This window comes from Eutrigla gurnardus (assembly GCF_963514095.1).
Source record: "Eutrigla gurnardus genome assembly, chromosome: 4".
Classification (NCBI taxonomy): Eukaryota; Metazoa; Chordata; class Actinopteri; order Perciformes; family Triglidae; genus Eutrigla; species Eutrigla gurnardus.
Window position 1 is genome coordinate 430693 of NC_139918.1, and position 18837 is coordinate 449529.

Here is an 18837-nt window from a genome sequence, read left to right on the forward strand (position 1 = left end):
GAACGTCCGGTCTGTTTCGAGAAATGAGCCAAAGCAATTGAGAAGGATCTTTTGTCTTTTGGGGGCACTGACTATTTATATGGGAAAGGAATTTAGATTTGACACATGAGCAAACTGTTTTGGGAGAGATATGAGCTTTTGCAAGTGAACTATGGTGTTGTGCTGAACTGTAAGACTGTTTCGACAAATGATCTTAGAGTTTTGAGAATGTAATTTCTGTTTCAAGAAATGAGCCAAACCAATGGAGAAAAACTGTAATTAAAAGGATGTAGAAGAGGAGGAACGAGAGAAGTAAAGTCCAGCAGATGGCGGTAAATGCAACACTAAGGATGCCGACTGCCATTAAACACCAAAGAAGAAGAAGTAGAAGAAGACGACGGAGACGGAGAGAAGTGCTCACAGCTCGCTAACATTGACAAAGTAGGCGATGTAACGTCTTTAGGTCCGAGCTTTGGAGCACCTTGTTGTGGAGCCACGTCACGCGGCTACCGTTAGCTGCCGTTAGCTATGGAGAAGACGTTCAGTCAGCGGAAGATCCAGTGTCTGAACAAAGTGGACCTGAGTAAGAAGGGCAGCGTGGACGAGGACATCGAACCTGTCGTGTCTCTGCTCAACAGCCGTGAGGAGTTCTTCACCACCAGCTCATGTTCTGGGAGAGTCATCCTCATCGACTCGGTGAGACGTTGTACCCAGGCTAACAGGCTAACAGGCTGTACCATTTGAGAGTTTGACAGTTCCCCCCCCTCCCCCTCTCTAGGCTCCAGGCAGCGGGGAGCTCCATAAAAACAACTGTGTCTGGCTCTTCGTCTCTCACCACGAGTGTACATCAGATGACCTGGTGAGTTGTGGTGGACCTGTCCTCTAATGATGTGGATGTAATGTGGGGATATTACGGTATACCGGCGTATTACTAATCCCGACGTTATGACTTGCGTTGCTCGGTCTCTTCTACGCTACCCTTTCGTTGCGGGAGGATCAATCCTTTTTTACCCCCGCACCGTCGTCACTGTTAAAGCTTCCTAGACAAAAGGACTTAGTCTTCTCCTCTGAGACCACTATGGAGATCGTCACAGAGCCGCAACACAGGCGAGATGAAGGCTGTATTCCAGAAAGCGGGTTCAACAAACCCCGATCTCTAACCGGTGTATGGTGGCCAATTTCCTAAATCGATTCGATTTCGATTCATAAGGTCCTGAATCAATTTAATCACGATTCCATTCAATCGGCTCTTAAATAATGAAAATGGCTCAACTGTGTTACAAAATACAGATGTACTTTATGTTTTGCTCTTCACCATAAACAACAGGCTTTAAGTGCAGACTTTTAAACTGGACAGTGTAAACAAAACTGTCTCAAGTCTGAAAAGTGCAATTTTGAAATTAGAAAGGAATTGCAAGTGAAAGTGTACTTGAACTACAACATTCCATCACTGCAAATTGCATTAAGGCATTGTTTCTTAATGTGCAGTAATAATAATAATAATAATAATAATAATAATAATAATAATAATAATAATGGCAACCAAACTAAAAGTAAACTGTCTTAAGTCAAGTCCTGTTATTGTGACTTTGTTCTCACTTGGTAATTGTGAGACATGGGGCACCACTCGTTGTCGATGTAGTGAGAAGTTACTGTCGTGTACCACTGCGTTGATGTCCAGGTGTCACAAGTTATGCGGACTCGCTCTGCTGACTGCATTTTCGTTAGGATGTTGTCTATCACACATATGTACGCAGATGTCGGTGCGGAATCGGCGTGATCCTCCCACAGCAAAAGGCCAGCTGACGGGGGCTTGTGTTTGCTCCCCAGAGGTCGGCTCTGTCCAGCTCACGTGGAGATGCCGTGTTCAAGTTTGAGCCGTTTGTGCTGCACGTTCAGTGTCGGAGGCTGGGCGACGCACAGCTGATGGTGAGAATGACCTCTGTTGTGTTGCTGATGGATCACAGTGGTGATCTGCCTCATGGTTATTATTTGGGCTGTCAAATCATTCAACATATTAATGAATAATCGCAGGGTAGCTGTGGATTAATCACGATTATGTACCATTTGTAAAAATGTATTAATTAATTAAAAAAGTGTGTGTGTGTGTGTGTGCATATATATATATATATATATATATATATATATATATATATATATATATATATATGCACACACACACACACACGTGTATATATATATACATGTATATACAGTCGTCCTCAAAATTATTCATACCCTTGCTAATTGTTGCAATCTTTTATTTTTGTGATGAAATGACTGCATTTTTTCAAGTTTGTTTATGAATTATATGTGACCAACAAGTGAAAGAATGACATCAATACACAATTCAAGAAATTCTTCATTTCAGGGGTATTTTATTCATGGATTCCAAAAAAATGCCATGTTCAAAATTATTCATACCCTAGTCCAATGTCTTTCTTTAATAGTCAATCGCATAGCCTTTGTTTTTTATGACTGCTTCGAGACGATTCTTGTATGTGTCCACAAGCTTCCTGCATGTCTCCTGTGAGATGTTTGCCCACTCTTCCTTTGCGAAAGCCTCAAGCTGGGTCAGGTTGGTCGGTTTCCTAGCCTTCACTCTGGTCTTCAAGTGATGCCACAAGTTTTCGATGGGGTTCAGGTCAGGACTCTGACTTGGCCATTCTAGGACGTTGACATCATTGTCCTTGAACCATCTCTTCACTACCTTGGCAGTATGTTTAGGATCATTGTCTTGCTGGTACGTCCAGTTGTGGCCAAGCTGGAGTTTCTCAGCAGATTCCTTCACATTTTCATCAAGGATCCTGATGTAATCCTCCTTTCTCATGATTCCTTGGACCTTGACAAGGTTCCCTGTGCCACTGGAAGAGAAGCATCCCCATAACATTATGCTTCCACCACCGTACTTGACTGTGGGCACAGTGTTCTTCGGTTTGTATGCCTCTCCTTTCTTCCTCCAGACATATTCAGCATCCATATGGCCAAATAACTCCAACTTGGTCTCATCAGACCACAGGATAGTTGACCAAAAGCTGGGATCTTGCTTCAAATGACCTCTTGCAAAGGCCAGGCGAGCCTCCAGATGTTTCTTCCTGAGCAGCGGTGTCTTCCGAGGCCTACGTCCATGGAGACCTCCTCTGTGCAAGACTCGCTCAATGGTGGACTGTGAAACCTTTGTCCCTGCCTGGTCAAGCGTTTCAATTAGGGCCTTCGTTGTGGTCTTGGGGTTGTTGTTGACCTCTCTGCAGATTTTCCTGGCAAGTTTGGGGGACACCTTACGCTTCCTGCCACGCCCACTGAGGTTTTTAACAGTATTGAACCTCTTGTGCTTGTTGATTATGCTCTGGACGGTTGCCACAGGGACATCATACTGCTTTGAAATGGCCTTGTAACCCTTTCCTTCACTGTGGGCACGCACAAGACGTTGACGTAGGTCCTCACTGAGCTCCTTCTTCTTGACCATGATGACCAGAAATTAAGAATGACCAGAACACTTTTCCTCTATTTATACTCTTCTGGGAAGATGCTATTTTTTTTTAAAATCAGTGTTTAACATTTGTTCAACAATGTTAATGGTATTTATTTCATTGTAACATCTTAAAATAACCACAGGACAAAGATCATTTGGGACATTTTTGTTGAGATATTGTCAGGGGTATGAATAATTTTGAACATGGCATTTTTTGGGAATCCATGAATAAAATACCCCTGAAATGAAGAATTTCTTGAATTGTGTATTGATGTCATTATTTCACTTATTGGTCACATAAAACAAACTTGAAAAAATGCAGTCATTTCACCACAAAAATAAAAGATCGCAACAATTAGCCAGGGTATGAATAATTTTGAGGACGACTGTATATATATATATATATATATATATATATATATATATACATACACATTTACATATATATATATACATATATATGTGTATGTATGTGTGTGTGTGTGTGTGTGTGTATGTATGTGTGTATATATATATATATATATATATATATATATATATATATATATATATACATTTATACACTAGGGATGGGTAAAAATATCGATTGAGCAATGCATTGCGATTCTTTTCCCCGCAATTCAATATCGATTCAGCCATTTTCTGAATCGATTCAAGCCCCTGGCCAGTGGGGGCGCTGTGACCGACACCCTCGTGTGATTCGCGCTGTACGGACGGGGGCCGCACTAGACCAAACCATTACAATATGGCGACCGGAGTGTGTACAGCGTTCACACCGGCCGCGGAAGCGCCGCGAATAGGCGCGTAGCGGAGCCCGCTGCCTTTCGGCGCCCTTGTTAAAGGAGAAATCCGGTAATTTTTTACCCCATTTTCATTGTCCTCAGGGTCATCCCGACTTATTAGAAGCAAAAAACCCGACAAAAATTGACGTTGCCTAGCCCGAGATCTGTACCTGCCTGGCAGCCTTCCAGACTCGCTCCAATGCTAACCCATTGGGGCAACTTTTATCTGCTTTCCTGGGCCTCAGAAAACAATTCCAAGACCTATGCAACACAGGTTGGGTCCGTACGAGAGACCACGGCGCTCCTTTAGCCCAAATAGTGTGGCAAAACGACATAAATGTGTGTGTTTTTGCATGGAGTTACTCACCTCAAATCACCCCGTAGACATTAGCAGTCGATAGCCGAGCGCCTGTCGTCCCTCCCAGTCACCGCAGAAACGAAAACGTTTTCCTCGTAGTTTTGATTTTGTATCCATAAAGAAACGACCGAGCTGTGCAGTTGTCATGTCCGTAATAAATCCAGGAAGCTGTCCATATGTATGACTATGTTACAACATAGCAACGATAGCTTCAGCTAGTAACGTGCCGGGTGCTTGTCCGTCCCAGTCACCGCAGAAACGAAAACGTTTTCCTCGTAGATTTTGTATCCATAAAGTAATTAATGCATTTTAAAACGCGCTCCTTTGGCTCTGATGCAGCCGTCTCTGCCTGAAGTCACCACTCTTTTGGTTGTGTAACAATGTCCCGCCCACAGCCCTCACTGATTGGTTACTAGGCACAAGTGAGTCAGTGACAGCCAATCAATCAACACTGAAGCCTCTACATGCAGTGCCACGGACACGGAGGAGAAGCAGAGGACTGCTCCGGTGAGCCAGCAGAAAAGGTAAGGCAGAGACAGTCGAAGTTTCAAAGCCCTCTAGGATGAAGTTTTAAAAAAGTACCACAACCTTATGATCCATTTCAGTGATAACATGCAGGCCCAGAGTCGACATTTCACCAACCGACTTGTCTAATCACATCAAGCATACAACTTTGCAAGAATGGACTACCAATCACGCACGACAAAAAAAACAAAAAGATGCATGTGAAGATGACCTGAAGTCCCTTGCTTAATAAAATAAAAATATGACCTAGGTAGGCTGTAGCAAGTATAAGGGAGGAAAACCTGCGGTTTGGCTCTGGAGATGAAAATGCTCACAACTTCAACACGGGGTAGGCTATTTAATGATGGCCCACCGCTACATTATAATTGCCACGACCGCTTTAGAGCTGGGGCCAGACGCACAATAATAGGAGTTATCATTACTTTGTGGGAATAATTAATCTCCTAACGTGTCTCACCCCGTGGGGCGGTTCCCGGTTTATCAATAAACAACACCTGAGGTTATTATAGGCTCTAAGTTTAACACCACACGCTAACGTGTCCTCTCCCTCAGCGCTCATGCTCTCACTGCACTATGATCACACAGAATAGATGTTAAATATTTGTCTTTTTGCCGGTCCCTCGTAAAGTCCAGGGAAATGATGGGCCATTTCAATGAGTCAGGCAGAGAGCACACGGCGAGTTTTTTTCAATCAATAAATTTACCATCGCGTCTACAACTCACGTGTGTACTTTACACACGTGAGTTGTAGACTTTATTGTTTGCATTTACAATTGCCAAGTGCTTTATTCTTAGTTATGTAATATGACATACAGTTCTAAGCACAAGAGTGTACATTTAATGTTCTGAGATTCCGAATATGACTTAATTACTCTAAATATATAAATAAATATAATAATAAATAAGGAACTATAAGTGAAAAACTCTGGTAAGCACTGAAAGTTGTGTCTTTATTTACTCATTATGCTGTTTTATGTAACATTTGAATCTGAAAAGTAACTATTAAATCTATAAAATGAATGTAGTGAGCCAAGGCTCCGGCCACCCTCTTTATTGGTTTGCTCTTAATCAGGCTGGATCAGATGTAGCCTGAGAGGGAGAGAACATAAGACATCATTAATGAAATGTTATCAATGTAGGCTATCATAAGAATATTATGTAGTGGAGTGGAAGTTTAACAGACAGTTTTGCTCTAATAAATGTATATATATTTTCTCTTTTTTATTTCTCACTCTTTTTGTCTCTCTTTCTCTAAATCCTCATTACAGATGGATGAATCAAAGAAGTGGGTGAAAAGTATAGTATGGCAGTATTTCACACAGCCAACCCCAGGAAAGACAGTGTCAGCATGGGAGGAACAAGTGCAAAAACATTGAACACTTCAAACCTGTGGTCCCATCTTAGGATCCATCACAGTGAGTTGTATGCAACTGCACAATCACAGCTGGGGACGACAACAGCAGCTCCATCTCAAGCAGGGACAACAACTTTATCTCAGCCTACTATACAAGACCTGTTTCAGAAACAAAAACAGTGGCCAAATTCAGATCAACCATCTAAAATGTTGGACAAACTAATTACAGAAATGATAATCTCAGACAACCAGCCGTTCACAGTGGTCTCTGACGTTTGCTTTAAACGCCTCATGGGTGAGCAGCACCGCAATACTCACTGAAAACTGAGAAATATTACCGCACCGAATGCTCCCAGAAGTTTACAACAAGGTTGTTGAAAAGGTAAAAGCCCTGATCCAACCAGAGATTGCTCGCTATGCGCTCTCTTTCACTACAGGCTGCTGGTCTGGATCCACAGAATCATTGATGAGCTTAACATGCCACTTCATTGACAATGAATGGAAGAGAAAGCAGGTTGTCTTAAACACAAAGGCAATGCCACACTGGAGAGTATATAAGAGAGACATTCCTGGGCCTGCTTGACGACTGGAAAATCAGCAAAGACTGTGTATCACTTGTGCTTCGAGACAGTGGAGCAAATATGGGGAAAGGCATGAGGGTCGCTGAACTTCCAGACCTAAGCTGCACAGCGCATTCCTTGCAACTCGTAGTGAATGATGGTCTGTCCAGTCAAAGAGCAGTTACAGACAGCATTGCAATACTGAAAATTTCCACCACTCCATTCTTGCCAAGCAGCGTTTGAAGGACATTCAGAAAGATCTTGGCCTGCCACAACACATACTAATCCAGGCTGTTCCAACGAGGTGGAACTCAACACTACACATGCTGCAAAGAGCACTGGAGCAAAAGCGTGCTCTTAACATCTATGCAGGTGAACATGGAGGATTTGCATGTCTCACTGCCTACCAGTGGGACATTGTGTCCAACTTGGTTGATACTCTACTCCCAATTGAGCAAGTGACACTGGAGGTTAGCCACAACGATGCATCAGCGTCCTGCATCATTCCCTGTATTGCTGTGCTGAAGATGTTTCTCCAAGACAATCAAGGACCCTCAACACATGGCATTGGAACACTCAGACAGGCCATGATGGAGAGCTTGATGAAACGCTTTTCCAAGCTCGAAGATATGAAAACTGTGCTTCTGGCATGTCTCCTGGATCCTCACTACAAGAACCATGCATTCTCCTCTCACACAATACTGATAAAGGCCAAAGAATGGCTGAAGGAGGATGTTTAGGAGACACAAGAACAGCATGCTGCTAGCGAGGAAGAGCAGGGTGCTGTAGACATGGGTGAGCCCGAAGACGAGAGAAACCCCAAAAGGCAACGGATGGAGAAGATATCCTCTCGTATTGAAGACATGTTCAGCTCTCTTCTGGGACCCCACACCGAAGAGCCATTGGCCAAGGCCTCCATTGAAGATGAGCTGAATCTGTACCTCAAGGAGCCAGTCATAGACGGGCGTAATGGAGATCCTCTCCAGTGGTGGAAACGCAACCAAGGGCGTTTTCAGCTTCTTGCCTTACAAGCAAGAAAATTTCTCTGTGCACCACCCTCTTCTGTGCCAAGTGAGCGAGTCTTCAGCGAAGTCTCTGCACTTTATGAGAAGAACAGAAGCCGCCTAACAGGAGAGCATGCTGAGCAGCTCTGCTTTCTGCACCACAATCTGGTGCTACTGGATTGGAAGTACTAACTCAAACAGTTCATTTCAGTTTATTTTGTTGATTTTTTTTCAAAAATTCAGGGAGCTATTTTATTTATTCATTTATTTATTTATTCATTTGAGTGAGTTTTAAGAAATGCTGCCAGAAGGCCCCTGCACTTTTTGTTTAATACAATTAAAATGCATTTCAATTAAGATTATGTGTTCACGTTATTATGTTAATTATGTGTTCATGTTATTTTTAGTGCTGTCAATTGATTAAAACAAATTGTGCGATTAATTAGTTAATCTGCCGTGATTAATCGCAATTAATCGCTTTCTTTGTTCTTAATAATTAAGTATGTTATAATGGATATTTAAATGTAAAATGATGGAATTTATGTAGAATCAACACAAAGGAAGTATTTAAATTCAAATACTATTGTTAAATAGCAGCTTTTTTAACTTTAAGCACAGATTCTCTCATGTGAACTACAGATTTCCAAAGAAACCATCAAGGCCATCAAAATTAACTGTCAGCTTGAAAAAGGCATATTTCTTATATGCACTAACAGAACATTTCAAAAAGGTCCACAATAGAACATGCAAATATGGAAAAAAGAACAAGGAAATATTCTGCTGTGAAGTCAGAATGATAAATCCTTTTCACTCCATAGAACAACAACAATACAGCTAAAGGCCTGATTATGCTTCCGCATAGTGATCACACAACAGCCATGCAACGGCCACGCAGTTGCTTGGAGACCGTGATGGTTCTGCGTTGGGTTTACGTGTGGAAATGTAATTCAATGCCACACCGGTAAAGGGCGCTATGTTTTTTGTAAAGAATGACCGACCGACCGAGACTCTTGACGTATATCGTCGTTAGCCTCGTTATAGCCTATTTGTTTACTTTCCGGCTTTAAACATCCACAATTTTTCAGAACTTTCTTTATTATTTCTTTGTGCAAAAGCGACAAGGTGCAAACAATAAAACGAGGTGAAAACAATAAAAGTAGCCTATTAAAAGTTTAAATGGTGGTGTTTATGAGTGGAAACCGGAAAGTGGTCTCTAGCGGATGTAGTTAGCGGACCAATCACAGCCAATGCCGCTGCGTTGGCGTTGCGTTGGTGTTGCGTCACCTCGACGCGCGTCTAGGATTTTTGGGAGGTGCACGTCGGGCCCTTGCGTTGGACGTAGGGGGTCCGCAAGCCCACTTGCGTTGTGTCGACGCGGAAGCATAACTCAGCCTTTAGTCCTCCTTTACATTCAGCCCGTTACTGAGACAGACCAGTCTGTTTACATTGTCAGAGGACAAAGCAGCACACGCCACATGTAGTGTTTTGTCACGTAGACAAATTACCGGGATAATAAAAAAAAAATGCTTGGCGATTGGTCCCCCCCCCTCCCTGCTGATGCCGCAGCCTCAGCCAAAATCTTGCGCTGAACTCGGTTAAAAACTAATGGCTAATGGCTTTGTGGCACAAGTCATCGTAGGTCTTACGTCAGCCGCCACGGGAAGTAAACAAAACACAGCTGGGTTAATTTTGTTAAAAATGAATGCGTTAAATATTTCATAATTAATGCAAAGATTAACGCGTTAATTTTGACAGCACTACTTATTTTACAGTTGAGGCCATTTTTTCAGTGTAAACAAATAGTATACTGTAATCATTCTAATCCCAGGTGTGTTTCTCTAAATTTTGACACCAACATTTTCATTTTTACTGCAAATAAATAATAATAATAAAGTCACTTAAATCGCCTTTCTTCCCCATTCTGATGCTTGGTTTGAACTGCAGCAGATCGTCTTGACCATGTCTACATGCCTAATGCATTGAGTTGCTGCCATGCAGTTGGACAGGTTTACTTAATAAAGTGGCCGGTGAGTGTGTATAAAATGTACGCCGCCATAGTCTAATTTAGGCCGCCTTAGTCTCAATGTTCGCCCTAAATCATTTTATCAAGGCAAATGGGCTCATCATTCCCTGTGGTATCAAATATGAAGTTTAAAATCATAGTATGGTGACAACCATAAAACTTGATATACTCTGGATGCAAGCAGTCGTTTGAATGGTGACAGGACACAAATATGAATTAAAACCAAACCATTAACTTTACAGTCATTATATGAACCAGTGATACTTGTGAACCACACCAGTGTTTTTCCACAGTTTCAAATATTTGAACATGTATTGATTTCCTTCCTCCCAGTGAGTCTTTGCTTTCCATTGATATCAGTATGATCATGGATCTGTCAGGGACGACAGGGCTCCAGACTAACTTTTTGCATTGGTAGCACTGGTGCGCCTAACTTTTTTTTTTAGGTGCACCAGCACAAAATTTAGGTGCACCCACATTTTTCATCGTGTCGCCTTTAATGCCAAAAAGTCACCTTTTTATTGCTCTCCTTTTACATAATGACTCCCCCTTATGGCCTAGCTTAACTGCAGCACCATCAGCACCCAGAGCAACCGTTTTCTCCAGCCAATCTGCACACTGATGCCCAAGCGCAGAAAATGCTTGCTTTGTGGCACAATAAAAAGATCATACAGGTCACTAGCCTATAGATTGCAAATGGAAAACTGTTTATGTGATCTTAGCCTAGCCTACTTATATTTTTACTTAATAATAATAATAATAATAATAATAATAAATAATATTAGGAATAGGCTACTATACAATTTCCCATTCATGATGTCTCATGCTGTAATGTGGGCCTTCAAACACTGTGCGTGTCCATGCTCCACCTCGACATGTCCAATTAACATGTTGACCGGACTCCCTTTCCGCAAAATGCTTCAGTAGACAATAACGCACTCCTTCGTAGAAACGTCTGTGTCGCCGTCAGTCATGAATGACGTGTACGTGGCGTTTCCAACCTCCGCAGCTGTCTTGTTCTTCAGTGTGTCTGCATTTTTTTCATCAGAATAATTTCTGACTTAAATTTAGTGAACGGCAACCCCTCCGTTGCAATATTGTATGCAACGTTGAATTTTATAATAATTTCAGATTCCTCAGCGGACCTGATCGATACAGCCTGACGCTGAAATGCAGCTGGATGAGGGGCCACTTTATTAACACACTTTTCACGGCATGTAGTATGCTTTTTGGACATATTGCGCTTTTTCAACGTCTCGATGCGAAATGTTGTTGACATTTTCAAAGAGAATCAAAGCGCTCAGGAGTACCTGCTCAGCTCGCTCGCATTTTTCAAACTGACCCAATTTACAGCAGTGAAAAGGACCACAGCCAATCAGAGGCAAGGACCCGCCCGAGCTCCGTCTCTTATTGGTTTAGACCACGATACCGTCAGGAGAACACAAAGAGATGCTGCGCTTATGATTTTTTTTTTCACCCGAGCAGCGTTAGGTGCACCAGTGCGACCTACAACTCATTGTCGCACTCATAAAAAAATGTATTTACCCAAAATGGTCGCACTCTGGAGCCCTGGACGATTAACATGAGTGTTTTGTCAATTAAGTCAATTGAATACCATTTAGTCATTAAAATGTCTTGTCACTCTTCCAGCACTCGGTAGCCGTCAACTCAGGCTTCAGGAATTCTGGTCTCACCGTCAGCAAGACGGGAAAAATCATCACGGTAGGCTCTAGAACTATTAACATTGAAACTTTGGAAACAGTTGCTTCCCAAGTCCACTAGGTGGTGCTGAGTTTGTTCTGCTGTGCTCATGGGTAAAGACAGCTGATTGGCAGGATGTTGACAGAATCCAACTTTGCTGCAATGTAAATGATAGAATTGGAAAACAATTGTGATTGGATGAATGCAATATATTCAAATATATTATGATGGCAAAATACTCAGCATATTGCCAAATTTTTCAAATGATTAGATTGTATTGTGATAATATGGTATCTTGGGGCCTAGAAATGGCCTGTGGCTTTCTGAATGTGTTTTACCATGTAGAAGGAATATAGTGGGTGTATTTTGTCCCTCTAGGCCGTCCGTAGCACCCACAGCCTGGAGGTTCCTCTCAGCCACGAAGGAAAGCTGCTGGTTGAACCTGATTACATCCAGTTCCTGAGTCAGGTGGCCAATAAGAAGATGGAAGAGAACCTGAGACGGATCCACAGGTCAGTGGTTGGTCAAACTAATAATGGCTGTCAGCCAACTCTGATTTATTCATACAGTTGTTGGGGAAGTAGCAGGAGCAGATTTGGTTATCAACAGATAATTATGAATGTTTATCTAATTATCGATATTAATAATTATATATAAATATATTATTATGATATAATCACGAATATACGGGGCACCACCCTGGAATCAGGGAAAAGATAACCGAAAACTGTATTCAGTCTCAATATAAAGGTTTTATACTCGCATGCCAATCATCGTGATCATTGACATAGAAGTAAAAAAACAATCGAACAATTAAAAAGGCGTGAATTTCGAGCACTAGCCTTCACAACCTGCTGTTATCCAGTGACATATACACAACAAGCACAAGAGACTGCTTGTTATAATATAAGATTTATTAAAATCAGTAATAATGATCACAATCAATAACACTGCGATTAACAAAGCCTTATTACCGGACTACCTAAATACACACAAAGCTAAGCTGAATAAAGGGAGAGACACACGTGGAGTGTGTGTGTGTGTGTGTTGATGAGCGAGAGATGGCGGGGCCTAGAGTTCTCAATGGGCCTGAAAATTACGACCCGACCCGGCCCGTGGCTTTTAAACTGGCTTTCGTTCAGCAGGACCCCGGTCCTTTAACTGATAGTAGATCGCCTACTGAGCTTGTGAATGTGGCCGAGGTTAGACCAAACACTGTTACAGAAATAAACCCAGCGACGTGGGTACACAATCAAGTGAAGAGGAAGGGTGGAAGGGGAAGTTTTAAGGTGGCAGCCAGGTTTTATACCTCACGGTTGTCTCTCAGGGACCCCCTGCGGTCCCTGTGGTTGTCAGCCAATAGGGCACCAGAGTTGTGTGATGTCACACTTCACACCTTAGTGAGAAGTAAAACAAGATGGAGGTTTGGGGGTTGTAGTTCTTTTATCTCCTTTGTTCTGACCGCATGTGAAGGCTTTTGGCCTCTGTGCAGGCCGATCTTTGTTCTCTGTGGTGAGGTCCCAACACAGTTATTTATTTTTGGTCATCTCCAGGTTCTACCAGAATCTCCAGTCAGCCCTGTCCAAAGAGGAACTACAGAAACTACAAATCCCAGAACCTCCCACCTTCCAGGAACCACAAGAAACCAGCCTGGAGACAGATAAGGGTGAAGAAGAGAAGAATAGAACAAGTGTGTATAAACGGAGGCGGAAGAGAGTACGACACCATCAGATTGACTGTTGCCATGGTGACAGGTCCCACATTGGGCCAGAACTGGATGACTGTCTGGATGTGATCACATGAAGCCGTGGCTCTGCTGACATGCTCCGTTATCACTGACTGGCGAACAGTCCAGATTTTTAGTTCTATTGAGAGCCCATCGCCAGACACTGCTCCGCTGACTTAAAGTCACAGACTGTAGATAAGGGGCTGAGGGGGGAAATAAACTCATCAATACATATTTGTTGGGATGTGTTTTTTCATGTTCGAGTCAATGGAGTTCAGCTACCAATGGTATGCGAGGATCGCAGCTCTCTTAACATAACCAACTGTACTAAGCCAATCAGAAGCAGAGTAGGGCGGTCTTGGCAACACTGGAGCTGGGGCCCATTTCAGAAAGCAGCAGGTTCAACCAACTCTGAACCTAACCCTGAACTCTGAGTTGACCAATTCTGAGATGGGCAACTCTGAGTTTTCGGTTCCAGAACAGCAGTTCTGAGTTAGTAGAATCAACTCTGAGTTACGCGCGTGCCTGCCAACTCTACAAAGCCATCATCAATGGAGCTCCGATACTACGATTCACCATGGCAAACGGGAGAGAGTTATTAGATATTACTGAGCGTTTATGTAGAATATGAGCTCATCCGTAGAAAGTGGAGCAACATAACTGCATCAAAGTAGAGATAGTTGGTGTGGCGGACATTTATGGCCCGACTTAATGCGTATAACTGAATGAAACGTCGATTGATCTAAAGGTGATAATGCCTTATTTCACCCTCACAGAGTGACACTGTGGTGTTACGGTAGCAACGCTGCCTACGGAGCAGGCTACGGGTTCGATTCCCGTAGTTCACAAAGTAGCGCATTGATCAAATAATCATTTTCATATAGGTGTAATCCCCCCAGGCACAAAAAGAAAGTGGCTTCAATATTGCACAAACAAAGGCATATGATTTTAATCATATTTCACATATTAAACAGTAAAGAAATGTCCTTTTTCAGAGAACTATTGGCAAAAATGTTACGAGCTCTGCAAGGAATCTGGATTATGTCCGCGATATGAAATGTCGGAGGATATGTGATTGGTAGGAAAGGTAATCAAAATCCTCTCTCCTAGAATCACTTTTATTTCCATATTGATTATGTTGACGAGGAAAGGACGGCACATTTTTTTCAGAGTTTGTTCAGATTCCGGAAAAAGGTGGAGACATGTAGGAGAAACTCAGGGTATGTTGAAGCAAACCTGCCAGCGAGCCACTGTATCCTTGGGGTTAACAAACTCAGAGTTTCAGGAAAACCTGTTTCAGGAAAACCTGCTTTCTGGAACGGGCCCTGTACTACTCGGCTAGTTCAACATACAAGGGTATCTTTCAGTTATCCAGCTTAAGTAACCCTAACAAAGGCAATCAGAGATAAGCAGTTACACGAAGCTGGTTACCAACTAGGTGAGTCAACCAGGGTTAACCTGCTCTGGAGCAGACGGGGGCATGATGGGGCAGTCATATTATACGACTATTAATACAATTAATATGACTTACAAATTCACACAGTTGCCGAGTTTTTGCCAGCTGTCCTCCTTATTTAGCAGATGTCCCCGTAGGGATATTTCTCGTGGACTCACTGATGGTCCGCAGAATAACAGAAGAACAGCAACATTGAATGATCGCACCAGGTGACATACATCACACATGCGGAACAGGTACACGGCAAACAATAAATGTCAATTGATCAATTACCCGTACTGTTACACTACACAGCAGCATAAAATGTCAGTCAATCAATCAAACATTCAATCATCAATCAATCAGTCAATTAATAACCGGTACTGATACAGTACACAGTAAACAACACATATCGATCCGTTACCCATACCATCACAGCAACAATAAATGGGAGTTGCCAAAACCAATACATAGTGTTTTGGCAACTGTACACACTAAACTACATATGTGCATTCAGGATATTAACAGATGTTGGAATAAAGGAATGTCTGTAACGGTTCAATCTGCTCCGGGGAACTCGCCGGGTTCACACCGGCTGCGTAAGCGCAGCAAATAGGCGCGTAGCCTATTCGCAATAACATTCTGTTGTGTAGTTCACAACAGACGCGGAGTGCCGCGAATAGGCGCGGCCGTCCCGCACCGTGAAGCGATCGTTTCGGCGTCTGCTCTATTTTTTGCGCGTGCCGCGAGCGAACGCATCAATTCTGGCAGGAAATTACACAAAGAAACACGAGACAATCCGGTCAATTTTCGAAATGAAAGCACTTTTCAAAAAAAAATACCGCGATTGACAAATGCGGTAGATAAACAAATATGTGTATTTCAACGGTTCTCTCTCTCTCTCTCTCTCTCTCTCTCTCTCTGAACGGATAAATACAAGAAGTGTTCAAACTTCTTGGTTACAGAAATATGGCGTATTAATTTTATGGGGTTATTTACTCCATAATGAAAAAAATTGCTCTGAACAACAGCGGAGCAGAAACGCTTGTGGACCGTCGCGGAGAAATATGCGTCTAGTGTGAACAGGGGGGCAGCAGACCGCGCGCGACTTTCGTCGGCGTGCCGCGGCACTTCCGCGGCCGGTGTGAACCCGGCGTTATACTCTGCACGTTTGCAATTATTGCACTGGTTTGAATACATTTTTCAAAATGGTATCTTTTGTTGAGTTTTTATTACTAAGTACTTATTGTAACCTTTATTTAATCTTGCACCTTACAAATACCCCATATCACAAAAAACTAAAACTAACACAAAAACTTGTAAAAAACTAAACTAAAACTAAGCATTTTCAAAAAATAAAGACTAATAAAAACTAGCAAACCTGCTCTAAAAACAAATTAAAACTAACTGAATTTGAAAAACAAAAAGTCAAAACAAAATAGAAACTAAAACTAATGAAAAATCCAAAACCATGCACACAGTTCATATATCATATATTCATATATCCACGCCAACTTCATGGTTGGCAAAGATTATCTTAAGGGGAAGACACCCTGGGAAACAGAAATGCATTATAGAATAAGATACATATGCAGTGGTGAATGTCAATATGCGCTTTTTCAACGTCTCGATGCGAAATGTTGTTGACTCCTCCACAAACGCACTATTACCGGCCAAATTCTGACCGCACTCCCGACAATAAATGCAGTGCATTTTCCCTTTCTTTATCGTACATCAGCCAGGGAAATTGCTTCAACCAGTCCTGTCTGAAGGCGTATTTTTGGGCTTTTTAATTAGTCTCGGGGCGAGGCTTTCTGCCTCTCTTCATTTTCAAAGAGAATCAAAGCGCTCAGGAGTACCTGCTCAGCTCGCTCGCATTTTTCAAACTGACCCAATTTACAGCAGTGAAAAGGACCACAGCCAATCAGAGGCAAGGACCCGCCCGAGCTCCGTCTCTTATTGGTTTAGACCACGATACCGTCAGGAGAACACAAAGAGATGCTGCGCTTATAATTTTTTTTTTCACCCGAGCAGCGTTAGGTGCACCAGTGCGACCTACAACTCATTGTCGCACTCATAAAAATTTTTATTTACCCAAAATGGTCGCACTCTGGAGCCCTGGACGATTAACATGAGTGTTTTGTCAATTAAGTCAATTGAGTACCATTTAGTCATTAAAATGTCTTGTCACTCTTCCAGCACTCGGTAGCCGTCAACTCAGGCTTCAGGAAATCTGGTCTCACCGTCAGCAAGACGGGAAAAATCATCACGGTAGGCTCTAGAACTATTAACATTGAAACTTTGGAAACAGTTGCTTCCCAAGTCCACTAGGTGGTGCTGAGTTTGTTCTGCTGTGCTCATGGGTAAAGAAAGCTGATTGGCAGGATGTTGACAGAATCCAACTTTGCTGCAATGTAAATGATAGAATTGGAAAAAAATTGTGATTGGATGAATGCAATATATTCAAATATATTATGTTGGCAAAATACTCAGCATATTGCCAAATTTTTCAAATGATTAGATTGTATTGTGATAATATGGTATCGTGGGGCCTAGAAATGGCCCGGAGCAGAAACGCTTGTGGACCGTCGCGGATAAATATGCGTCTGGTGTGAACAGGGGGGCAGCAGACCGCGCGCGACTTTCGTCGGCGTGCCGCGGCACTTCCGCGGCCGGTGTGAACCCGGCGTTATACTCTGCACGTTTGCAATTATTGCACTGGTTTGAATACATTTTTCAAAATGGTATCTTTTGTTGAGTTTTTATTACTAAGTACTTATTGTAACCTTTATTTAATCTTGCACCTTACAAATACCCCATATCACAAACAACTAAAACTAACACAAAAACTTGTAAAAAACTAAACTAAAACTATAGTCTGGTTTTCACCATACTAAGGTCAATCTTTTAAGATTGAACATTAGTCTGGGGAAGCTGCGCTTTGTTTCTACTGCTCAAGAGGCGGGATCAATGGGCATCGTTCAAATGACTCCGTACGCAATTGGATAGTCCTACAACCAATCAGAGCAACTTTCCGGACAACAACTGCTGCTTCGCGTCGCTTATGTTTCGTCATCGTCACGTCACCGGCCAATAGCGTGCCAGGAGAGAATGGCCGTTTCTGATTGGAGCCAAAGATTCTGGCAATGTAACAGCGAAAGTAAGCCTGAGGGTGTCCAGCCTAAACTGCTGAGTGAAATCCAAATTTCCCGGAAGTTTCAGGCAGGGTTCACCCAGCCTACTAAAACTAAGCATTTTCAAAAAATAAAGACTAATAAAAACTAGCAAACCTGCTCTAAAAAAAAATTAAAACTAACTGAATTTGAAAAACAAAAAGTCAAAACAAAATAGAAACTAAAACTAATGAAAAATCCAAAAGCATGCACACAGTTCATATATCATATATTCATATATCCACGCCAACTTCATGGTTGGCAAAGATTATCTTAAGGGGAAGACTCCCTGGGAAACAGAAATGCATTATAGAATAAGATACATATGCAGTGGTGAATGTCAATATGACGTTAATCTGAAGACACATGGCTTCTGTTGTTTAGCGACTGATTTTGGTTTTGGGTGGATGACTGCTCTAATGGAGGCACAGAGAAGTGTGTAAGACTGCAACTCTGCATCCTGGTCTCAACACTGGTTTGTCATGTTTTAGGACTACCAATGAAATCAGTGATGTTTCTAAATAGGAGAGCGGCTCCATCCAAAGTGGGGTGGATGCCATCTCTCCTGATCAGACCAGCCAAGAAAGGCTGCCAATTATCAACGAAGCCCACATCGTTATAAACTATATAGATGACTCAAAGAATTACAAAATGGTTTGTCTGAAGTGGAGTATACATTATGTCCCATCATGCATTGCTCTGAAGAAGAATTAGAGAGAGTAGAGTGATTGAGAAAAATTAGGTT

At 42.2% G+C, this 18837-nt stretch overlaps 1 protein-coding gene across 4 annotated transcripts; it reads left to right on the forward strand.

Annotated features, from left to right (window-relative positions):
- The first annotated feature begins 360 nt into the window (after positions 1 to 360).
- Positions 361 to 13718, forward strand: tyw3 (tRNA-yW synthesizing protein 3 homolog). Of its 4 annotated transcripts, XM_084007321.1 has the most exons (6): positions 361 to 675; positions 758 to 838; positions 1810 to 1908; positions 11708 to 11779; positions 12137 to 12270; positions 13312 to 13718. In XM_084007321.1, exons 1-6 carry the CDS (start codon positions 508 to 510, stop codon positions 13559 to 13561), a joined length of 804 nt encoding a protein of 267 aa, XP_083863447.1. In that variant the 5' UTR covers positions 361 to 507; the 3' UTR covers positions 13562 to 13718. The 4 variants fall into 4 exon arrangements, with proteins under 4 accessions (XP_083863447.1, XP_083863448.1, XP_083863449.1 ...); XM_084007322.1 differs by lacking the exon at positions 11708 to 11779; XM_084007323.1 differs by lacking the exon at positions 758 to 838.
- Positions 13719 to 18837: the final 5119 nt, after the last annotated feature.